The sequence below is a fragment of the Phodopus roborovskii genome, unplaced genomic scaffold, assembly GCF_943737965.1.
Source record: "Phodopus roborovskii unplaced genomic scaffold, PHOROB, whole genome shotgun sequence".
Classification (NCBI taxonomy): domain Eukaryota; kingdom Metazoa; phylum Chordata; class Mammalia; order Rodentia; family Cricetidae; genus Phodopus; species Phodopus roborovskii.
The window spans coordinates 11,410,268-11,435,471 of NW_026125281.1; the positions used below are offsets into that span (position 1 = coordinate 11,410,268).

Here is a 25,204-nt window from a genome sequence, read left to right on the forward strand (position 1 = left end):
TGGCCTGCTTCTTTCTGTCCAATATGCAGGAAATGCATGTTTATTTATAAATTTTGTCAGGTACGAATAGACAGTGTTTTTAAAAAACAGTGAAGAACCAAGGGGCCCGGGTCTGTGCCAGCTTTTGTTGTAACTCCTCTTGGGCTCTCAGTTGTATAATCCGTGTCCTTAGCGCTTGGCAGACTTGCTTCTCTCCTCTAGCTTTTAAGACCGCTTAGCTCCTGTGGTTTGTGGAACAAGCAGTACTAATGACATTTATCTCCCCCCCCCCAGTTTAAAGCTCATGCATCATTCTACTACCCTCTCTTATGTGAAATTATGCAATTTGACTTGATTCCTGAACTTCGTGCTGTTCTTAGAAGATTTTTCCTACGAATTGGAATAGTTTTTCAGATATCACAACCACCTGAACAGGAACTTGGAATAAACAAGCAGTGATGAGAACTGAATTTTCTGTTGGTGTTTACATTCCTCTGCTCTATAACAGGACCCTGGAGCAGAGGTTTCCTACCTGGAAAATTGTTTCTCTGAATTGCAGTGTCGGAGAATTACTGGTAACGATGCTTAAAGCTATAACTCAGTCCAACACTCCATGTGGTCCCTGTAATAAGTAGTCTGGTGGCTTCTCTGTCATGTTGGGCTCATGTTGAGCAGAAAGCCTGTTCAGACAGTGTCAGCTAACCCTCGTGGGTCCTTCCCTGTCCTCTGAGCAGGGTGAGCCCCACACTTTTGGCAGGTACGGAAATGAAACTTACCCAAAGAAGTATAGATATAAAGATGGGACTTCCGAAAGAAGAACAACTCAGGAGAGCTGTATTTTGAAGGATAAAATGTTTATAATTGGGGGGAAGGGAGAAAATTATTGCTCATGGTAAAAGATATTTAGCAACTATGGTATTCTTACTCTGAAGATTTTTGCACACTCAGGCTATCTGAGATACTGGGAATCATCATCTTTCTGTGAAAATGTACAGAGATGGAGGGCTGTAATATAAGAACCTTAAACATATTGTTCCTCCTGCACTGTCTTATTTCTTTATTTTCTTATCTACTTGCTGAATACCCATAATATTTTGTCAAATGCACTAAAACATTTGGGTTGAACTTTTGTCTTTTGGGGGGATGGTCATGTTGAAGGCTTATATGAACCTGTTGTGACCAGTGCTTGTCAAGATCACAACAGGAGGGAACCACCAAGGTAGAACACATCCATGCTGACAAGAACTACCTGTGACATACTCCTAGGGCTTTAAAGATGAGCCATAAAGTAGATGACCTTTCACAGAGTGAAACTTGAATCACTGCAGATGAATCTAGGTTGCTGTCACTTTTTCTTTTGGGTGGCGGGGCTTGATGTAGATTTTATTCTATGTACAGAATTTAATGTTGAATATATTAAAATAACAAATCTGGCATGGTTTGGGGTGGTTAGATTTACTGGAAATGTATTCATACTGTGAATTGTGCTCTGATGGTTAAAATGCAAAGCTTGTCAAGCATTCCATATTAACAGTGGATGTAGAAAATTTTTTCAGATGGATAAAATGTATATGGTACAGATGTAAAGTTTTCTATGTAAAAATTCTGTACAACTTTCTGTACAATATTGATTCTCATCTGGCATATCTAATCAGGTTATAGGTCAATAAAGTTTTTGAATTATTTCATCAGTGCAGTTAAAACTGTGTAACCTACAGCCCTGTTTTCATTGATTTTTTTTTTTTAGCTATAAATATACTTCTTTGAAGTCTATGAATTAGGTCCTTCAATTTCCTAATGGATATCCAAAAGTGTATTTTATACTCCGTGATAAAGCTACTACTTATTCTGAGACTGGGAAATGCTCCCCTGCCTTTAGGGTGGCATTTTGTAAATGAGTCAGTTCGTTATGTGATGTATTTTGAGAGAGGAATGTGTTAATAAGTCTTTTGTTTGCTTCCATGTGTCTTTAGACTAGCTCTGATCAAACCAGGCTGAACGTTGTAACTAAAAGCCACTTTGATGTCCTCTTACCTACGCCATTTCCTACCATTATTGGCAGTTGGTTGTTCAGTGCTGTAGTATGCACTCCCCAAAGAGTCCTTTTAACTTTTACACAGTCCTCTTACTGGCAGAAGAAAATTTATTAGTAGAGTAAAAGTGAACATAAAAATTGCATGTAGCCCAAAACAAAACCAGAAATTTCTTACTTTCGGTAAACTCTTATGTGCCATTGTTGTGTCCCTGGAAATACCAAAGCAGCTATGTTAGGTTGTCTTCGCTGTCATCGTGGGATGTACTGACGGCCCTAATCCAGGTAAGAATTACTTTGTAGAAGTTGAATGAGTCTTTTTCTGAAGTATCATTTACTGATTGATTAGCCAAGGGTCTGAGGCAGTGGGACAGGGCCACTGTGGGTGGAAGCTTTACCCTCTAGAACCCTCAGCTCTACAAGTGAAGAAACTGACATTGGTAGTTAATAAAAATAAAACTTTATTTGTATCAAGAAATAGTGAAATCAGATAAATTAGTAACTGCGTGAGTCTGTGCTTTTATCAACACAAAAATAAAATGGAGGCAGAAAGATGGAACATTCAGTCACAGCTCCTATGGAATCTCTAGTCCAAATGGCATGGACGGAGCAGCTTCTTCTGAATCTCATTTACATAGCAGCTGGGATAGTCACAGCCACAGCAGGTGTATTCACTATGAAGTGTTTCCACACAAAGCTAACAGTGGCAACGAACGCTAGAACGCTAGTAAAAATGTATTGTTTCACAGTACTGTTAACACCTTCATTACCACCTCTTAATGGCAAGCACAATTTAATGCACATGTGGCAGTTGAATCTAGAGCTCATCACCACCCATAGCAAAATTGCAAAAATAATTCTATACAATTGTTATAAATCAATAATCAGGGATTTTATGTACATTATATATATATACATATATATAACATAACATGTATCATCATAGGAAAACTATGCTTTATATATAGATAGAACATAAATAACTACTATTTAGGTAGGGCCATAAGCAAGACATTCAAGATATGGACTGAACATTCCTTCCACTGTAAAAGGCACTGCTGGTCCAAAGGGTTTATTGTAAATTAAGCGTGTGCAGCAGACAGGCCCTGCCAAGTGGAAGTGCCTGGTTTTCTGGGAACTTGATGCTCCTCATTCAGCTGCTCTGCCATGAACTGTTTGAGCGTTTCAGAGGTGCCTGGGCGGAGCCAGGGCTCAGTTGCCACAGAGTTGGATCCATCCTCACCCAAGTGTTTCATGATGTCATCAGGGTCAACCAGAGAACTCTCGTCATCTACAGGAGGCAAAAGAGACAAGTTGGGTGGCAGGTGACATACACAGGGTACCTACAGTCCAGCCCATTACAGCGCTGGATCTCTTTACAAAATCACAGCCCTTCCCCCATCTCTGGGAGTAGGAGATTGTGCCAAGAAAAAGGGGCTATGTTGGGGGTGGGAGAGAAATAAACTGACTTCATGGTACTGGCAGCTAAAGGAGACTCTACCAGACATTAGAAGTCGACTACAGAAATATAGACTATTAGGAAAAACAATGGCCGTGACACAAGACTTTAATTTGGAGAGTTTGGGGAGGCTTGCCCAGCCTACAGCACTGATACAGTCATTCTGAGGAGATTAGTTACACCTGCATTAAGAGGGGACTTGTTCATTAACCACAGTTGATGTTACTAAAGTTCTATATCTATAATTGACTTAATAAATATAAAAGAGGAAAAATCTGTCTTCCTACCCTGTGATGTCAAAATTTCTTTTTCTAAAAAAAAAAATGACATCTCCTGGTCTGGGTTAGCTCAGCAAAGGGTGTGCAAGCAGTTAGTGAGCAATCAATCAGTCCACATCGTACCAAAAAGCTCCTGTTTGAAAGGACAGCGTTAAAACAAAGTTTAGACATTGAAAACCTGAAAGAATCTGTAAGTTTTTGTATATCCTCCTAAAGTATTAGTTCCAAGTCTACTGGTTCTCAAACAAAACATACACAAACTAGAGGGAAATGCCCAGGAAGACTCCCTCTCCACTATCCCATGTTTGCTCACTTGGTGGAGAGTGATTGACCATCAGAACACATCACTCCTGAGACCAGAGAGATTTAAGAACAAAAATACTGCAATGTAATTTAACAGGCCACTCTACTAAAACAACACTAGACCAAACAGCCTGATTTTGTTTTTAAAGGGTGTATTGTGGCACAGGCTAGCAGGAGAGGTGTGAAGCTACCCTGTGCTTCATGAAGTTTCATCCAAGACCACTCATCATAAGATGGGTTTGTTGGCTTAGAATATTAACTGAAAGCTGCCCCCCCACCCCCGTGGTCCATGAAGCCAAGTAGAATTTTTTTTTTTTTCTTCTAATACAACAGACCTAAAATCATGACTCTACTGAAACTGCTCAAGATGTGCTCTTAAAGGGCACCTTTCAGTATGAACAGGGTTAACCCTACCCTGGATTTGCAGGTTAGTTATGTCCTTGACCATAAAACTCAAAGGACTTCAAACTTCTCAACCCCTCCAGATGTGCACCAGCCAGTGAACATGTGCACGGTACCTGTGTTAGTGGGTTTCTTCTGATGCTCGTTCAGTCTCCTCAGTCTGTCTTCATTTCTTGTTCTAAGTTGATTGACATTTACACTGGAGACAGATTTTAAAGAGAGACCATCTGGAGGCATGTGGAGCCGACTATTATCCTATAGTTGAGAGAGAATTTAGAAACACTAACAGTCAGCATAGCTTTACCATGGACCAGTACACATGGCGAAGAGCAGAACAGGAGCCTGTGGGTTCTGTCTTCTGTCTTTGCAAGTACCAGTAACCATGAAGACAAATGCTGGCAGGCAGGGTGGGGTTCAGGGAAGCACAGACTGAGCTGAGGCGTAGTGCTCAAGATAGTGTCACTGGCAGGACAGACAGACCAAGCAATGGAAGAAATTAGTCCTGAAAAGTAATCCACAGTGCAAGAGAGAGAGAAAACAGTCTTTTCAATGACAGGTGCGACAGAAACAATTGTCTGCATGCTAAAAAAGGAACTCAGATTGTATATCTCATACTATACTAACATAGTAAGTCTTCATGGTTTTATGTTAAACTAATTTCTTATCTGAGGCCCTCAAAACTCCAAATAATAAAAGGAAACTGGTAATTCAGAGCTCATTAAAAGTTAAAGCATCCATGCTCCAAAACCTACCAAGATAAAAAGGGATAAGCTTTTTAATGGGAAACATTTGCAAATGTAACATCTGATAATATATAAAGAAGTCTTACATTTCACTAATGAAAATACACACAATTTAAAAATGGACAAAGGGCTTGAATTGACATATCCACAACTATCTAGAAAGAACAAGAGATATTCCATGACATAATGGACATTTTATCTGTAAGTAAATTGGTGGATGATAACCACTACTGGGCATGGAGAAGTAGGAAATTCATTGGCTACTATAAATGAAAAGTGTCTGAAAATGGTATAAAATGGTGAACATATTTTGGAAAACAATCAAAAATCCTTCAAAATGTTAAATTCTTACAATGACCAAATAATCCAGTAATTCTGTTAGTTACTTAAGAGAAACAAGTAAAACAAAAATCCACATGAATCTTGTACATGAGTGCTAACATTACTCTTAGTCATGACAGCAAAAATTGACACTAATAAGCAAACTGTATTGTCTATATATAATAACAAGGAATCCAGTATTGACACATACTGTAAGATGGCCATTGACAAAGGACAAGAAGGTAGTCACTTATATGAAATCTGCAGAAAGACAACACAGACCAAAGAATTTTGCAGCCTGATGAGGCTGGTCATGTGATTGTGCTAGGATTAAGCTGAGTACTTGTAGGTCACATAAATGGGAATAAAAAAAGAGCTTAAGAAGCTATCCTACCCCAGAGAGGAAGGGCACCATGAGAACGTGGTTTGCTGAAGCCTCCCAAGCCTTGTTATTGACTACACTGTAAAGCTATGGAAAAGAACACGGGCTTCAATCTCAGTCCTCTTACCTACTGACCTTGGGAAACTCACTTGACCAAACGGAGCTGCCACCATATTACGACGCTAACAGGCTTTGTATGGCTTCACTAAAGCCCATACATTATATAGGGAATAAGATAAAAATTGAGGCAGTAAGTTTAACATTTATAGGAAAGGGTATCTATGACAGAGCACTGCCATCCTAATAGCTACAAAGTCACCAAGATAACTGACAGCAGATTCAGACCACACCCACCTGACTTTCAAAGAAGCCCCTCCCTGTTTGTGTTTTAAACTGGAGCAAACTTTGAATCATCTAAGCTGAGATGTGGGAGGGAGACCATACATACAAAATCGAGTCCTTTCAATTTGTTCCTCCTGCGTTCCCTTGCAGAGGGTAGCTGTGATGCTGGGGGGAAGGAATCCTCTTCAATGGCAGGGTACGTCTCACCATAAGCACCTACACAAAGAAATCTTGGATTTTATTCAGAGTCTGACGTCTTTTTCCTTAACTGCTTTATGGAGATCACTCACTATACAAGTGTAGTGATTTCTTTAGTGAACTCAAGGTTGTATCATTACTATCTAGAATTTCCACCAGATAGCTAGCTCCCTTATGCCCCACTCCCCAAGCCCTAACGTTCCACATGAACGGATTTCTACAACACAGCCTGTTGTGTCTCTCAAATGGCATGTGTCTGAGGTGTGTGTGTCATTTCACTGCTGAGTCACGCTTCAGGGTGTGGGTCCATCGCATCTGGCTCTGCACTTGTCAGTTGGTGAGTATGGCTACCTCAGGGCACTTGAATGCTACCACGTGATGAATATTCACGAACATCTCTGTGTGGACATGACTCTTTTGGAACAGAGACTAGGAATTATTGGCAACTGTTAAGGGTGTCTACTCAGCATTTTGTGGACAAACCTACAATCTCAATACTCAAGAGGCAGGGGGTCAAAGTTTGAGGTCACCCTGGGCCACAGCAAGTTCCAGTCAAGCATGGGCTACAGAGTGAAATCCTGCCTTAAAGATGTAAAATAGACATATATGTTATATATATTAGACTATATGTGTATGCATATATATAGTTTAAAAATGAACATAGCACTATTAAATACACTCACCAATAAAAGCACTATCAGATTCCAGTAATGAATTTTTCAAAAAGTCACTATCACTTCTGGGCTAAATTAAAAAAACAAAAAACAAAAAAATCATGTTAATGCCTCTATTTTTCGTCTGGAATAGGAAACTAAATAAGTCACAGCAAAAGACAGCTTAAGTTTCCACTCTAACCCCCAACTAAACCACAGAGGAGATGACAGATGGCTTCCCTGGCCCCACCCTGCTTGAGACTGACAGTCCTAACTCCTTACTGCCCCCCTGCAGTCCTGGATGAAAAGGAGCTAATGAAGGCATGAATCCAGACACTAAGCATTACAAGTCTTGAACAATTCTTTAAAGCTTCCCTTGGGTTCTCCCATCTTTTGAGTAAGTCTGAGAGGTCTGCTTCCTAATTCTTCTGTGCTAGGACCTGGAACTAAGTAAGTCTGGAAAGGAGGTAGATGATAGTCCCATGGGAAGCAGGGAAGAGAGGCTGCCATAGATACAACACCCTCAGCACAGCAACCTCCACAGCAATGCTCTACAAGGACACACTGAGGGAAAACGACGACATTGGGCTTACTATAGTGAGCTCCCAAGTGGGAAGTAAGTTTACATCTGTACAATAACCACTTTGTGTGCGAGGAGGAGCCAAGCCTTCCATGTGATTTCTCTTGCCCCTGATAACATTTCCATATACTCTACTCTTCCATATACTGAACTTGTTATCTCCTCTTTGACTGCCACTGTGTCTATTTTAATGACAACTGCCACACATGCTGTTCTATACCATTAGTTTCTAGGAAGGGCTTTCTTTGTAACAGTCATGAGAAATAGAGCTGCTCAGCTGTTAGTAATCTAGGTTTTTAGCCAGAATCTCAGATAATACGCCTCATTATCTCTTGATGGAGTAATCCAGCCATCACACATGGTAAGATCTACCAAGCTGCAGTCTGTCCACCAAAGAGGCCAATTGCGTCAGGCCATGCTATGGGACAGGTAGGTCTGGAGCCTACCTGGGCTCAGAGCTGGGCCTTGCTGGTTGGCTATATGGCCGTAGGCAAGATAATAAGCTAAAAGGTATAATTTAGTGATGAGTATATATTGTAAAATTTAGCCACTCACAAGAGATTAGGAACACCGTCACCAGGCAAGACTAGAACATCCCTAGACTGGCCCAGCCAAGCTTCACTGTCTGAACTGGGAAGGCCAGCAGTACCCTAAGAATCTCTACCCAGTGTGCCCCCTGGACTCTTAACCATGTGCTCGCCAGCTCGGCTGTTTGTCTAATATGTAATTCACACTTGCTGTGTCAAACAGCCTGCAATCTTTTCTTTCTTCACCCACCTACGGAGCCCAAACCTGTGAGCTCACCAAAGGAAAGCTATTTTCAGAGCACCTTCCCCTTGCCGCGTCCCAGCCTCCCGCAGCACAGCTGCCTAGACTGAGAGGAACCCTTCCTGTTGGCTCCTCTCAACACACAGTAGTGATGGATGGAAACTACGGAACCAGGAAGTCATTCCACGGCTTTACCGGCATCTTATCACCAGCAGTGAGATGGCTCCATCTGTCCCCACTCACGCTTGCTCAAGTACTCTTCCTGAGGTACTGTCCAGTTTCCACGGTTACCTCCCCATAGCTGTCGGGTTACAAACTCCTGGGCGTTCTTTCCCGGCTCTCACCTTCCCGGCACAGCAATGTGTCCCCTCCTCTCAGATGGGACACCAGCCTCCCAGAGAAGAGGTTTCTGTTTTTGGTAATACTCTCCTGTGCCCTGAGTATACTGGGCAGTTTCTGGCTCACGGAGCACAGACATTTGTTAAAGCAGCCTCGTACAATGTCATTTCAGAATAAAGGACCAGCCTTGTTTATCTTCTACACCACTAAGTACACTTGCTCTAATTTTAGTGACAGCTAACAACTATGCAGTCAGTGTGGCCACGCCCCACTCTAGGGAGTTTAACGTTTTAAGTGTTAGCTCACTTAATTCTCACAGTGATCCTAGCACACGTTTTTTTACTTAGTAGAATGTATACAGAGTATTCATGCAAAAGTATCTATATCTTGCAAGTACTGAGCCTTTGTAGTGGTCCTCAGCAATAAGTACTGGGAAACTGAGACATAAGAATTAATAACCTGCCCACATCCCCTAACTTACACAGCTAAAGACACCAGTTCAAGCCAGTAGGGTGTTATCCCCACCCACTGCAGTCAATGTTCTCTGTACACCTTAGGCTATGTATCTCTGGCATTGCACGTACAATTTAAGTTATGTTTTAAAAATAAATATTACTAATATGGACATGTTCAAAATCTAGAATTTGCATTTAACATAAGCCCAAAATATAACTTAAAATTTGAACTGGTTGCTTACCATTCTGTACCCTTGTCCTTTACCAACAGAGATGGCATCTAAGTCAACTGTAGTCAACAGAAGAACAAGGGTGTTTAGAGAAGGTTACAAATGAAAATGAATTCCAGATCTTCTATTACGAGCTCTTATTGAAAATTACTTTTCACCTATCACACACCAGAACCACCTTAGAAATGATGCCACGTGTCCATTAACTCTTGTACCCATTCTGGGTAAATGACTCATTAATAAAATCTTTATGAAGTTTGGTATCTAAGAAAAATTTAACACAGGATTTTCATTCCCCCTCCCCTTTAAACCATCTGTCTTGCTCCTGTAGTCTGTACACAAAGAAACTGAGTTAACGGGGTTGGCGTAAGTTAAACCGTAGGTAGCTGGCACATTGTGACCCTCCAGATGCTGTCTTTGGGAGTAAAAGAGCTGCAGTGGTAGCCCGCATCCTTTCATCTTTGTGGCTTTCCATAGTTGGGCCACATCTTATGATCACTTTGCCAGGGTTTGCTGAGGCAGATGGATATTCACAGTGAGAAGTATCGGTGCCCATATGAGAACTATGTTAGTCGTACTGTGCCTAAACTGGTAAGATCCCACGAGAACAGACCATTATTTGATACTTAAAATTCTATACCTTGAGGAGGGATAATGTCTCCTATACAAGTGTATGTCCAAGGCTTGAGGAACTCAGTCTAAAGTGTTAGATTAGATACTCCTGTCATACCTCCTGAGTCATACTTCCTCAGATTCTGCAAACCATTAGCAGCCTGCTAAGAGGGTCTCGAGTTTCCAAGAAATAACAAGTAAGATCATCCTCCCTGGCCTTGTTTTTGTAACTCCTTTGCTTTGGCTACTCTCAATGGCGTGTAGGCTGGGAAAGCAAATGGGACACAGGTATGGTCACAGTGCTCTCCCGGTGTCCGGTAAGGACCACGGATGCTCTGAGACAACCCCACCCTACCTCTAGGCCCACTTAGTGTGCACAATGCTAGTTATACATTCCTGTAGGCTCTGGTCCTTTACAGTGCTCACACTGTTTTCTTGGCCTCTGAGTTCTACAGTGCCCTCGGCCCCTTGAGAGCAGCAGCCTAGCTTGCTGCCCACCACATCAAGTTAGTGTAGGTCAGTCCCTGTTCTTCATGAGCACCTTAATACCATCAGACTAGGTTAGATAACTGGATAGTTATAAAAAAAAACATACACCCAAATCTCATACGTCCCAGATTTTTGCCTGTTTTCTGTTTGACAGGACAGGATTTCTCTGTGTAGTTCCTAGCTAGAACTCACTCTGTAGACTGGAGATCCACCTGCCTCAGCCTCCTGAGTGCTGGGATTAAAGGCATACACCACACTGTGAACAGCTGGGTTCCCAGGCAGGAATACATGACCCTCACTGGACTAATCAGAATGTGCTGTGGAATGTTCTCCTTCCCAAAAGTATATCAAAAAGCTCCCATAAGCATGGAGCTACCAGTGCAATGGTCTGCCTGCAATTAAAATAAATTCAAGAGATGCTAAAAAGCTGAAAAGACTGGACAAAGTAGCACAGGCCCATACCACTTGTACTCAGGAAGCAGAGGCAGGATGACTGCTCCAAGTTCATCTGGTCTATGCAGTGAATTCTAGGCCAGTCAAGAATAGAGAAAGAAGACTATCTTCAAAAAAAAGGCAGACAGGAAGACTCACTGATATTACAGGACAAGAGTTGGTTCCTAGCACCTACCTAGAGGCTCCCAACTACCTGTAACTTCAGTTTCAGGGAGCCCACTCCCTTGTGCTCTGAGGGTTCCTTCACCTGTGTGCATGGCCCCCCAAATTATTTATACACGTGTGTGCGTGCATGTGAGCGTAAATTAAGCATAAACCTTTCTTAAACAAACATACAAAGCCAACCCCTTCCACGCTAAAGAAAGAAGGCGCCCTTGTCACCGTGGGAAGCGGCAGGGTCTGCACCGTACCTCCCACACTTTCCTGCATTTTTATTCTGTTCAGTCTCTTCTGCTGCTCTCGTAGCAGGGCCTGCTGCTGGATCTCTAAGGTGTGATGATCTCGTGGAGGGTCTGGATACATTACCTTCAGATCCACTCGTGTTTCTGAATCTGGTGCAAAATTACACAACTAAGTTAAACCTTGTGCTTTCAACTGTGATTGAGACACAAAAATCTGTACACAAATTCGAAAGATGTTCTTAAGAAAATGAACAGATTGACTGTGGTTTTAAATCAAACTTCTGCCTGTAGTCCTAACAGGAAGATTGCTACCAGTTCAGGGTCCCTCGGGCTACACAGCGAGTTCTAGGCCAGCATAGACTACAGCATATGATTCTGTCTCAGAAAAAAAAAAAAGGGGGGGGGGAGGTAAAAATGAAAAGGTACTGGGGAGAACTGAGTGTGTTTCTGAGTGACAGGCACCAATCTGAGAAGGCTGAATCCAACTGTATCGACTGTGGCACTGCATGAAGTAAGCTGTGGAAACTTACAGGACTTTTAGGGCTGTGAAAGTCTTCTGTATGACCCTGCAATGGTGAGTCTATGTAATCATACAGCTATGCTAGCTGAGGACATGCACATCAAAACTAAGCCTAATGCAAACCATGAGAGACAATGGTATGTCCATTCAGGCTACGCCTCTGGGTTATGAGAGACAATGGTATGTCCATTCAGGCTGCGCCTCTGGGTTATGAGAGACAATGGTATGTCCATTCAGGCTGCGCCTCTGGGTTATGAGAGACAATGGTATGTCCATTCAGGCTGCGCCTCTGGGTTATGAGAGACAGTGGTATGTCCATTCAGGGTGCATCTCTGGTGCAGGTGTCCACAATGGAGAAGGCTATGCATGGGCAGAGGCAGGAGCATATGGACACTCTGGACCTTGCTGGGGTAAAGCTCACTGGCACAGCACATTATAGTCCCGGCATTAAAAAACAATTAGTAACATTACAACAGACATAAAAAGAAAGAACACAAAAGTGTTTCTTAATGGAAAATTTTACATAAATCTGGCAGTATTACAAAGGGGTTCCAGAAGAACAAGCTTGTGTGATGGGATTCTACCTGCCCTACCCCAAGATGTCACCTAGGGTCTAGCAAATATGGCAGCTTATGCTCACTCACCTCTCTCTTTGAGCTCATTGAAGTCATGAATATTCTGAAAAGTAGTAGCATCCACTCCCTTCGGTGACGGTCTTCTGACAGGAGCTTGTACCCGATGTCTAGCCATGTCAAATATGTCCATGGGATTCCTTTCTCTCTTCCTATACATGACAAATTGTGATCGATAAGCCTTATGGGTAGGAAACGAGCACACACTCAATTCACTGTAAAAGCAACTCGGCCTCTTTTACCTCAGTTAGTGCTTAAGTTGTAACAGCCTGCTCTGTTGATCACCTATTCTAAAACCCGAAGACTTGGAAAGGACATGGTGTCACCTGCCTGCAATCCTAGCGTTCTGGAGTTCAAGGCCAGTCTCACAACTTAATGTCACCTTGAGCTACATGGGACCCTGTCTCCAAAAGATCAGGCATGTACCTTTTAGCAATTTGATTTTAATGTTTTATCTGTAAGAATCTGTCCATTTTAGGCAGGCTGTGAGGAAGAGAAATGAAATGTGAAGTGCCAGGCGTGGCAGCTGTGACGTGAACTGGGTGTCAGTGCCTACCTCCCTCAGTCTACGGTAGCAGCTGCACACAGAGCACTGCTAAGGCCCCGCTCCATCCCTAGGGACCTGTACCCGGACTCTACAGAACCCTCAACACCCTGATAGCTACAGTAGTTCAGCAGTTCAGCTAAAGCTTGGCTGTTGTCATTCACCCAAAGAAAACGGATAGAGACTGGAAACTGTAGTTCTGAAAATAAAACCAAATAACAATTTGAGCTTCCTTCAGCACTGTATACCCACTCCCTCCTCTCCCTCTCTCCTCTCTCCTGCCTCTCCTCCACCTTTGTGACAGAGGGCCCCTCTCTTGTGTCCCTGGCTGGCCTAGAACCATTCATAAAAGACCTGCGTGCCTCTCCCTCCCAGCACTGGGATTAAAGGTGTGTGTCACCAAAGCCAGCATCCACCCTCTTTATAAAAAACAGAATCTAAGCTGCAGCCATAAGCAATTAGACAGGAAACTTGAGTCTCATGGGTTTCCTTTCCTCTCAGGGAACTTTTAAGAAGGGCCACAGCAAGGCTCTGTCAAAGCTGGCTCAGATCTCCACCACATAACCAGGACAAAGGAACCCTGTCTGCAGAGACTGACCTCTGACTGGCATTTCAAGGCTATGCAAGAAGGCTTGGAATGTTCCAGGTCCAGAGGCTAACCACTTTATCTTGGACTAAGTTCTGGCCCTCTGGAACAGCCATTGCTTGCCTCCCTCTGTGGTGGAACATCTTTTAATGATAGATAAAAAAAAAAAAAAAAAAACTTTTGTAATCTATTAACTTAACAGAACACTAGCTTCTGTCAGTCCAAGAACCTAAGAATCACATCAGATAGCTCTCAGGTCTGTAAAAAAGCTCCCCATCCTGCTGTGCCCACATCCCTGATGTACCCGAGTGCACTGTGAATCTACTCTGATCATTACTCTTTCTTCTATAAAACTATGAAAACTTCATGAAGCTGCTTCCGCATGGGAACAGGGAGTATGGGGTAACTAAACCCCGGTCATGGTCACCTATCAGGGCTCCAGAATAAACAAGAGCTTGGGGGGGGGGGCATGCCTTTAATCCCAACACTCGGGAGGCAGAGGCAGGCAGATCTCTGTGAGTTCCAGGCCAGCCTGGTCTACAGAGTGAGTTCCAGGTCAGGCTCCAAAGCCACAGAGAAACCCTGTCTCGAAAAACCACCAAAAAAAAAAAAAAAAAAAAAAAAAAAAAATCAGAGCTGGGGTTTTGCTTGGGCGATGGCAAAACCACAAAGACTCATTAAAACAATCAAAAGAAACTGCTAAGAGGCTTTTCCATTGGGTCCCTATCAGTTTCTATGACACTGATAAGTAAAGAAGATGATTGATTCATTTACACTTATTAGATCTCATTTGCATGTGATCTGCATCACATCTGTTCCATGCCTGACACAGGGGAGCTCGATGATGCAGTAAATAAGAAATTATTTTCATGAAACTTCTATAAAATTAGAACAAAGAACCAAACATTACATATCTCTATGATACACATTAAAAATTCCATCAGTAATGTTTAACAGATTCTTATTGAACTTCTCATAATTCCAACTCCTGAGTTAGAATTCAAGTTCACAAAGACATAACCCATATCTGCCTGTCTTTATTGTTGCAAGGGAGTGTACGAGATTTAGTGACTTACAAGTAAACCACAGCCGCTTTCTGGTGGAGCTACCTGGCGATGCTGGAACCATTTGGTGAAGGTTAGCATCAAGAACAATGCCAGGTGCTTTGTACACTCTTGATGGTATGTCCTGGGAGAATAGTACCCCACCCAGCTCTCACAAATATTCTTCACCCGATCTAGTCATAGGGAACTCAGACTATTTTCCTTTTGCTAGGAAATAAGCGTCCAACAAAAAAAGAAAAGCTGAAGGGAAATATAAAAATAACCATAAACTGCTATCATGTGTAATCATCCTGACCTTAGAATTTTCCATTCCCATGCCATTATTTCCCTCAAGAAAGTAGGTCTTCTAGCTTTCAGAAGGGGGCGGGGCGGGGTGGGGCTAAGATTAACCCGTGGCATCCCAGGGAGACTTGGTAGTAGCACCTGAGCGGGGTCTCGTCATCACTGTCCAGGTGCAGCAGCTGCCCCTGCAAACGCCTCTCTTCACTGCGCAGCTGCTTCCTCATTTCGGATAACTCCATAATTACATTTTTTTTCTCCTCTGCAAATTCCCATTGAGAAGTCAAAAGAAATTAAAGAGCAAAAGATTAATGACCGAAACGCAATTTGGCTTAGCATAAAGGTAAAATGCTCACAGAAATTTTATGAAAGATATGTATGTGTGTTTTAATTTGTAGACAGATACACATCATAATGGACATCATTGAGACCCACCATCAGAGTTTTGATAAAAACAGGGAGATATTCTTACGTGTACAACAACAAGGAAGTATTCAAAGAGCATGACAAGTTTGCACTCTGAGGGCTGACTGTTGGGGTGGCTGTACAAATTACACATGATAAAAACAAGTAAAGCCACAAACACAAAAACCAAAATTGGTGAAAATCTACTGACAGCCCTGTGTGTAGAGTGTAGCACTGCAATCTGCAGGATGTGATGGGGAGGGCGTGGTAACAGCACGTCTCCCCACCACGTTTGCAATTCTCTACAGCTCTGCAGTTACTCAGACGACTGAAAAGGAGCACGGCCTCTGCACCGTGGGAGCACTAGCTACCTTCCGCACGGAGTTGGTTCTTCCTTGCAGGTACTGGGGGAGATTGTGCCCTGGACAAGGAGCTTTCCTGCGAACAACAATGACAGACACGGTCAGTGTCCCTTCCCTACTCCTCTCTGTAAAACTTGTCCGCATCTACAGCTAACCCTCCTCCTTCGTACAGAGGAAGGCTCCTTGCCTCTGCCCAACGATATAGGTCCTGTATCTGGATGCTGTGCTTGGTCATTTTTTCCAACCTCTTCCAAGTAAGCACCTTCCTCCCAGCCTATGTACACGCATCCTCCTCCTTCACTCACCATCCACTGTTACTGTTCACTGGTGCCCTCCTTCACAACTAGGCTGGCTTAGCAGTTAAGAGCAAGCATGTCTTACCCATCCCATTCGCTCCCTGATACTGAGCTAGAGTCTGTTTCCATAGCCATCACTTCAGTAGGACTGCCTTTCCCAGACAGAGTGATGCCATCACACACTCCGTTTCATCCTGACCATCCTTGGCGGGTGACTAATATCCCTGACACTCTGCGTGTAACTCTCCCCTGCTGCTCCCTGAATTTCCTCAAATTTCTGTCCTCAACCCTTTGACTACACCCCACATACTTACTCTGCACAATCACATTAATTTAGTAAGCACCAATATGTTAATTGCTTCCCAAACTACAAATCCAGTCTAAGATCTTTTCCTCGGCCTCAACTCAACTTTCAATCACCCATCTGTACAATCATCACCAGAAACCTGAAAATTACCCTTGACCTTCCCACACCAGACACCCAAGTACCGAAATATTTCCTTCTCAGTGCCTGCATCACATCAGGACTTCCACAACAGCATCCCGTCTGCCTTCACTGCCCATGAGAACCGTACACAAGGGAAAGAGACCGCCATTCTCCTTAAACGTTACAAGGGTCCCGAAGCAATTCCCACCACAGCGTATGAATCAGCCTCAGAAGCAGAATCCGAGAAGATGCACATCTATGCTTTTTCTGGCAGCTCACATGGCTGCAATCCACAGCCCACGGAGTAAGTCAAAGTCTGTAACGCCTTCACCCGCCCCCAACACCCTGCACAGAGCCTCCACCCCGCTGCCTTTCCACAAGGAAAACAGGCCAAGCCAAACCACACAACATTCTCCACATGGCTTGCCCTACCCTGCATAGCTTGCAGACACTCTTTTACAGCAAATTCCCGCTGGTTGCTCAAGCATCAACTTAAAGGCCAACTTTCCTGGCCTCCTTTTGACTGTAGATCAGTCTAAAACATAAGGGACTCCACAAATACAACCACAGCTAGTTAGAGAATCCACAAGTGTAACCACAGCTAGTTAGAGAACCCAAAGGTGTAACCACAGCTAGTTAGAGAATCCACAAGTGTAACCACAGCTAGTTAGAGAATCCACAGGTGTAACCACAGCTAGTTAGAGAATCCACAAGTGTAACCACAGCTGGTTAGAACATATTTTTTCCAAGACTTTCTTAGCCAGGCGGGTGTGGTGGCAAACAACTTTATCCCAGCCCTCAGGAGGCAGAAGCAAGCACATCTCTGTGGGTTACAGGCCAGCTTAGTCTATATAGCAAATTCCAGAACAGCCAGGCTACAGAATACAACCCTGTGTCAAAACAAACAAATGAAACCAACAACAAAAGAACCAAAAGGACTTTCTTAAGGAGCTGAGACAAATAAATGTCATTTGCTTTAACAGACTATGGCTTATTAACTATGGCTTGATTCTGACTATAAGAATAAAGCTCCAGAACACTAAGCGCTAACAGTTACAACTCTAGCAATAGGCAAACTAAAGCAAACAGTAAGAAATCTCATAAAGTATATACATGAATGAAGGAGCTTATGATGGTGTCGACTGAAGGAGGTCTTTGGAGTTTGCTTGCAATTTTGTTCTGAAGAGCAGGGACTACAGGAGAAGGCTGTCTTAAATGCTGCAAAAAAAAAAAAAAAAAAAAAAAAAAAAAAAGTTTTTGCACTCATATATACACACACAAACTACATATTCAATAGTCGAGACCACTTAAGTTCAGAATATTACTGCTTTTAATAAAACATTTTTTAGAAAACACTCAAGTTATCCAATTAGGTGTCTGGAGAAGAGAGTCCTATTCAATAATTGTGATGCATCTTCCAACTCTTAACATTGGCCCTGTGCATCAGAAATAGGGATGTAAAAGCAGTCTCTGGTGAATTACAGTTTATTTAATGAATCACTAGATAAAGGAAATCCAAGCCCGATGTTTTTGTTAGTGTATTTATCTGATGAGGATCTGTGTACCCAGAGCCCACGGCCCATGTTGTTCTGGTCATGTTAGGCAGCACAGTGATCACAGGGCCACAATAACAAGACTGAGAACAGCCAATCTTAGGCCCAGGATCCCAACTGTGACCGCAGCTCACACATGAAGGTCAGGTCGGCCCTGGGTTGCAAGGCCAGGGAAGACGGCAGCCTCCTCGTTCCCCTTACCAGCAGGAAGGGCCTGACAGTGTCTGAAACATACCTTTGTTTCATCTCCAATCATATTTTCTCTCTCATAGTAGTGCTGAAGTTGCAAGTTATGTTTTTCTTCCTCTTCTTTCTTCTTTCTTTCCGCTTCTTTTCGTCTCTCTTCGGCTAACCGAATGAGTTCTTCGTTTTTTAGCCTTTGCTTTAAAATTTAAAAAGACACACTTTTTGCATACCTTTCCAGTACATTTTAAAATGTGTTACTTTATTTAGCCAAAAGTAAAAAAACGGAATATATAAAAGATACGATGTTCTACAAAATGATGATACTCTCTACTTAATAAAGTAGTAGACATCTTTTACCAGTCTAAAGTTAAACAATTTGTCTCTTGCTTAAATTAGTAACCAATCCCAATAAAATAATGTGCTTTGAAGATGGCTGTCAGGGTAGCAGCCCTCCCATGCAATAGCGAAAGCTTCTCAGGTCAGCATAAGGGAGCCCTCCCCCTTGGGCGCACCTCCTCCTCCTCCCCCTTGGGCGCACCTCCTCCTCCTTCTCCCTCCTCCTCTCCTGCTCCTCCTCCTCCCCCTTGGGCGCACCTCCTCCTCCTTCTCCCTCCTCCTCTCCTGCTCCTCCTCCTCCCCCTTGGGCGCACCTCCTCCTCCTTCCCCTTGGGCGCACCTCCTCCTCCTTCTCCCTCCTCCTCTCCTGCTCCTCCTTCTCCCTCCTCCTCTCCTGCTCCTCCTCCTCCCCCTTGGGCGCACCTCCTCCTCCTTCTCCCTCCTCCTCTCCTGCTCCTCCTCCTTCTCCCTCCTCCTCTCCTGCTCCTCCTCCTCCCCCTTGGGCGCACCTCCTCCTCCTCCCCCTTGGGCGCACCTCCTCCTCCTTCTCCCTCCTCCTCTCCTGCTCCTCCTCGTACTCTTGCTGAATCCTTGCCCTCTGCTCCGCCAGCCGTTTTTCTTCCTTCTCTTCTGCAATCCTCAGTCTCTCACGCTCTGCCTCTTCTCTTTGTTTCTTCTCCTCAATCTGAAGAATGAGGATTAGTTACAACTCTGACAAACTACGGACAAGTTAGAGATCACTTTTTCCTGGATTCGTACAGACTCAAAAGTACACATCTGTGTGCAGGTTCCTCCACTTGTGGGTGCCCTGTGTTTTACACGACACTGCTCAAAGCTGCTAGTCAATTGGCGTGTCCGCTTAATACGGACTGTGTGACCTCAGGAAAGGACCTGTCCTCGACTTTCCCATCCAGTTTTAAAGTTCACCTCTAACAATGTGAAGAGCTAGCAGACTGGTTCTTCCCGTATAAAAGGCGCTGAGTAAACGTCTGTGGCTGTGTTATTCTACGATCACCATTGTATCTCAATGTACTTGGACTTGGAGAGAGTTCCCACACAAGAGCTGAGTGTCTTAGCCTTTTTATGAAAGAACATTCCCTCACAATGCTCTGCACCCTCCTGTCAGCTTAAGAACTGAAAGCTCAGTGTTGGGAACAACTCAGGAGAAGAGCCTGTGCCCAGCACACACAGGTCCTGGCTCTGTCCCAGGAGTATGCAGAGGGTGTGGACAGGTACAGGAGCCAGCGTGACATTTACCTTGGACACTCCTCTGAGAACACAGGGAGTAAATAGGGCTACAGCAGACCTGAATGGAAGGAAGCCCTGGGAAACAGTCTGTATCTTCTATGCATGAGGCAGGAAGGATGGCACAACAAGTTTAAAAAAAAAAAAAAAAAAAACCCTAAATTTTCTGGTGGTGTTGAAAGAAAAGGTCTCACTCCGAGGTTGGCCTTGAGGTCCCTAAGTAAGCCCAAGATGGCCTCAAACTTAGGGTGAACCTCCTGCCTTAGCCCTTCAAGAGCAAGGATTACAGCCCAGCTGGTGCTGGATACTTACGATTACCCTAAGGCTATCAACAAGTTTATAATCTTTCAGATTATGATTCTTAACATTGTTTATCGATCTTTGATAATTACTTTTTAATTTTTTGAAATTAAAATACAATTATAACACCTTCCTTTTCCTCCCTCCATCCCCCCTTGCTCTCTTTCAAATCGTAACACATAATAAACTATATTATTATAGATAGATATAATATATATGTGCACGCACACACACATACATCATATGATGTCTTATGTGTAGGATTTCAGGGCTGGCCTCCCAGCATTGGATAAGCAACTGGCAGGTCTTCCCTGAGAAGACTGTTTCTGCTCTCAACACTCAGATTGCCCTAGTTCTCTGTCCAGGGCTGAGGACCCTTGAGACCCTGCCCTTCTGTGGTAGCAGCTCATGCTCAGGCAGCCGTACTGACTCAGGGTAATCTCAGAAAGATTGTAAGACCAAGAGGAACACTAAGTTTACTGTGGGACTGTGTCTCCTAAAGGTGTCACTCTGGAGTGTACATTTTTAAGCACAAAGTATTTTTATGCAATCTGAATTTCCTGTGGCGTTAAGACTGCTCATTGTCAGCATTTTACATAATGAGAGTATGAACTATGAGTGACCAACTACGGCCTTTCCTGTCACTTACTGTGACACATGGAAATGTGTGACCTAACACTCAGTACCAAGCACTATGCAAACCTCACAAGGACAACCTTACTTCTCCTTCTTTCTTCTTCCTCTTCCAAGAAAAAAAATTAGAGGATAACTGATACATCAAAATCAAAAGCTGCCACCATGTAAGGCACTTACAGACCATACATCTATGCCAATAGGCAGGCTAAGAATTGTTGAAAAAGAGAAAAGTATCTTCTAGGTCAGTTTTCAAAGTCTGTAACACAAAAGCACTTTAATAAAATGTGCCAATTTTGTATTAATTTTTGATTGAATTATTAAAAAATGTTAAACTAATTTTTTTAAAGTTATTCTTGAAAACCACCCACAAATGTTATTTATGCGGTCTGAACAGCATCAAGGCTTCTAATGCATTAACTATTACTTGTTTGTGCAAATCCTTGGCTAAACCTTATTTTCTCACGGCCATGAACAAATTTGCACACTCTAAAACACACACTTCAATTCTTAAGTTTTACATTTTTTTGTCTTGTAAGATATTGTTGATAGTAAAAAGAAACACCATTTAGCTATTTTGCATTTTCTTACAATTCTGTGTTAATCTTGACTGAAGACAAGATAGATTTTGTGACCACTAAGAAAAACAACTGAAAAATCACCATTCAAGAGTAATCTATTCATAAATGAACTGAGGACTTACGGGGGGGGGGGGGGGGGGGTTAGCTGTGTTCACTCCTAAAATAGAGACTTTCTCTAGAAAGTCTAAAGTCTAATAAGATACTACCATGTAAAAGTATTTAAACATCTGTAACATTTGATACTTACTCTGTTGTAAAATGTACTAAATGAAATAAACTTACATTTTGACTTGCTGTTGTCACGGTAATGGAACCACAAGCTCTTTCAAGTTCAGCAGCTGATATGGCACCACCCTCAACCCTAACCCTGAGGGAGGGTCTGGTATCTGTGAGGCTGCTGATACCTGTCATAATCTCTGCAAATCACTTCCACACATCACTATCACTGTGCTAGGAAAACAGCCAGTCTTCTGGTCTACCCATCCTCAACTGACAGGTCCTTCTTAAGTCTTCTGGTCTACCCATCCTCAACTGACACATCCTTCTTAAGTCTACGTAGCTTCATTATGACACTGTTCCATGGAGAGTCCACAGCACCTCAGAGCAGAACTGTTCAAGTGGGACCCTATTAGGACGTGACTGGCAGACTGGGATCAGATCAGAAGCCTTAAATGTCAAGCTAAGGGGTCTACACATTTTCTGTAAGCAAAGAGTAAAATGTAACATCATGTTAAAAAAAAAAAAAAAGTATACCAAAGGAAATTTTATCAGGCACTCTGAGATTTAACTGTGTAGGTATGGAGGGAAGGGAGGGAGAGAAAGAAACCCTGAGTGAGTCCCTTATGAGCAGACACCTCAGTCACTGAGGTTGTAATACTCAGCACTAAACCAATACTGTGGATTCCCCAGGCTCACTGGTCAGTAAACACTAGATGCTTCGGAACCTTCTTTGGGAATAGTCTGAACATTTCACTACTTTAAATGCTCCCTGCCTGCATTCAAAAGGAGGCATATAATTGCAAAATGCCATTATATTACGTGGAAATCTGTTTTGTTTTGTTTCCTGAGACAGTCTTTTTCATATAACCCTGACTGGCTTCTCAGTACTCCTGCTTATTAGTCTTGGTGCTAAAATCAATGCAGACCCCACACACTCAGCTGAAATACAACTTCTGGTTACTTACAAGCCAGACTGAGCCTCATTTCCTACTCTAATGAGCATATAAAAAGATTCACTCTATATCGGTAAGTGAATTTTACAAATCTCACATTACTGACTGGAAAACTACTGATCCTCTAATGAGGTTTAGAAAGACTGAACGTGAGTGGAACAATGTGATGTTAGCAATAGCTGTACCTGATACAAACTAGACATTTAGGATAACTGCAGGGCATTTTAGAATGTAGAGCACAGTGGATAAAACACCTGCAAATTTAGTTCATTGTCATATTTATTACTGAGTTGGAGCTGTAAGTTAAACAAACCTTTCACCTGAAAACGAAGGAAATTCTTGTATAATTCTTGCTGTTTAATCTGAAGCTCAGTGAGTGGCTCACCGAATGTGTTTCCTCGGGCAAAAGGAGAGTTCTGTGTTTGAACAGGACCTTCAAAAGAGGGTTCGAAAAGACATACTGTTAGGAAAGGAACAATGTGCCAATAAACCCATGCTATGAAAACAGGACAACACACAGAAGTCCCGGGGTTAAGGTCAGAGGCGGAGAAGAATGGAGGGCAGCAAGAGAAAGCAAACACAAAATCAAAGTGAGCAGTCAAACTCCGTGTGCAGCAGCGGCAAGACACCCAGGGCATGTGCAAGATAACAGAATAACATGGAGCACAGGTGAAGCTCATGATGGAAAACGTACATGAGTAGCCAGCCACTTAACAGTTCTTAGGGCTGGAGAAATAGCTCAGGGCAAGGCATCTGCTTAGCATGTGTAAGGCTCTGGGTTCAATCCCCAGGGCTTGGGAGGGAAGAAAGGATGGGGGAATAGATAGTACTCTATATGCATATCAAAAATTTCCAGAAATCCAGAATTCTTCATATCCAGAATTCTTAAATACAGGCTATACCGTCAGCTATAGGTTTTACTTCTACAGCTACTGAGTTCAAGGCTTTCCTGACATGCACAGGCCTTGTTATCTGTAGTACAAACAACGTTTTTCAAAGGGATATAAATGTAACAATAGTGTATTGTCGTATATATTCCTTATAAATAGCATTATATATTCTCGAAGGGAACTTATTTCAGGAAAGCTATTTGAAAAACAATCATTCCCTAGGAATCTCTTTGAATACAAAAATAAAAAATATGGCATTTAATTGAAGTCTCACATTTTTTATATACTATTGTTAAATTGCTGATTTATTCTTTTTGCTTGATTGGGACTTACTATGTATCTGTGACTGATCCGAAACTCACTGTGTAGACCAGGCCGGCCTCAAACCTGCACCAATCCTCCTGCCTCTGCCTCCTAAGATGGAGATTCCAAGCATATGCCATCATGCTTATTAATTCATTTTTATGACTATCGATTCCGTTTATTTGCCTCCCTTATTGGTGTTACTTTATGGAAACTAGTTTGCCTTTGTGTTTAAATTCACCAACATTTAGTTGAGTGGATTAACAGAAAGTCAAATCAAGCCCTGAACATCATGAGAACTCCCCGCCCCCCCCCAAAAAAAAAAAAAAAACTTCTACTGAAAGCAAACTGAGACTACGAAGGTTCTTTTAAATCTTGGGCACCATAGAAAGCTGATAGTAAAATAAATATGAGTGCTACCCTCTACCTTAATTTCCTTCAAAACTTAAATTTTTGTGACAATTAAAAAAAAGAAATATTAGATGTAATCTGTTGCAAAAAATTTCCTTCAAAGTATAGAGAGCAAGTATTATTAGAAAACAGATGTGTAACTGGCTACCATGGTAACCACAAAAAAAACAAAAAACCAACTGTAGCTGCATCAGTACTGGCGTTCCCAGCCATTCACTGAAGAAAGATAAAGTGGAAGAATATTAACAGCGTGATGCAGGCAGGGTGGTACCCACCTATAATCCCAGCATGGGAGAGGCTCTGGCCTCACAGTGAGATCCATCTCAACTTGTGCCAAAAAAAGACCATCATGAAGGACTGGCAACCAGGCCTCACGAGGCTAGGAGCAGTGGCACACACCTGTGATCCCAGCACTAGAGAGGCAGAGGCTGGCAGATCCCTGAGTGTAAGTCCAGCCTGGTGACACAGTGAGTTCCAGGCCAAGCAGGACTACATATTGAGACCCTGCCTAAAAATAGCAAAAGAGCAACCCAGAGAAGCCCAATTGGGACAAAACATCAGAGGACAATGAAGCTTAAAAGCGTAAATTAGGAAAATTTTCAGATATAACCAAGTTCCCCAAAGCCTTTTAAAAATATCAAGCAGCACATATATATGTAAGCTATGTGCCTGTGTGTACACACACATGCATACATACACATAAGCACACGTGTTCATATATATGACATAGCGCACATGACATACTTTCTTACATTTACAAAGTTTAGCTCAGGTTAGGTCTTAGGGAAAGAAAGTCTGGGAAATTTCAAGTCAAATAAAATGAGGAAACTAAACATCTTATGATAGTTTTAAAGTCTTGAAGATAAAGTATCACTAGCACCCCCGAGAGGAAAACCTGGCATACTACAGAAAAAGTACACAGGTCAGAATTTGCTGGGCCTGTTCCATCAGGCTTATTCTCTTGGGAAGGGGGTCACAGAAATTGTTTATTTCCCAGTGTCTGTCCTAGAAAGCTCATGCCCAAGAAGGTGTGACTACTGAGTTTCTGTAGAGCTACAAG

At 42.6% G+C, this 25,204-nt stretch overlaps 2 protein-coding genes across 2 annotated transcripts in view; one reads left to right on the forward strand and one right to left on the reverse strand.

Moving 5' to 3' along the window:
• The window catches only part of Arfgef1 (ADP ribosylation factor guanine nucleotide exchange factor 1), a 77,678-nt gene extending 76,011 nt beyond the window's left edge, over positions 1–1,667 (forward strand). The window contains exon 39 of the mRNA XM_051197066.1: positions 274–1,667. Within this exon, the coding sequence (XP_051053023.1) occupies positions 274–438 (165 nt within the window). The 3' untranslated portion in view covers positions 439–1,667. The remainder of the gene's footprint in view (positions 1–273) is intronic.
• Positions 1,668–2,448: 781 nt separating this feature from the next.
• Positions 2,449–25,204, reverse strand: part of Cspp1 (centrosome and spindle pole associated protein 1) — a 67,291-nt gene continuing 44,535 nt past the window's right edge. The window contains exons 18-30 of the mRNA XM_051197266.1: positions 22,861–22,973; positions 19,145–19,294; positions 18,323–18,469; positions 17,648–17,752; positions 15,821–15,887; positions 15,189–15,306; positions 12,584–12,723; positions 11,429–11,569; positions 9,477–9,523; positions 7,123–7,183; positions 6,348–6,457; positions 4,570–4,708; positions 2,449–3,302 (exon numbers count right to left, since the gene is read on the reverse strand). Of these exons, the coding sequence (XP_051053223.1) occupies positions 3,094–3,302; positions 4,570–4,708; positions 6,348–6,457; positions 7,123–7,183; positions 9,477–9,523; positions 11,429–11,569; positions 12,584–12,723; positions 15,189–15,306; positions 15,821–15,887; positions 17,648–17,752; positions 18,323–18,469; positions 19,145–19,294; positions 22,861–22,973 (1,547 nt within the window). The 3' untranslated portion in view covers positions 2,449–3,093. The remainder of the gene's footprint in view (positions 3,303–4,569; positions 4,709–6,347; positions 6,458–7,122; positions 7,184–9,476; positions 9,524–11,428; positions 11,570–12,583; positions 12,724–15,188; positions 15,307–15,820; positions 15,888–17,647; positions 17,753–18,322; positions 18,470–19,144; positions 19,295–22,860; positions 22,974–25,204) is intronic.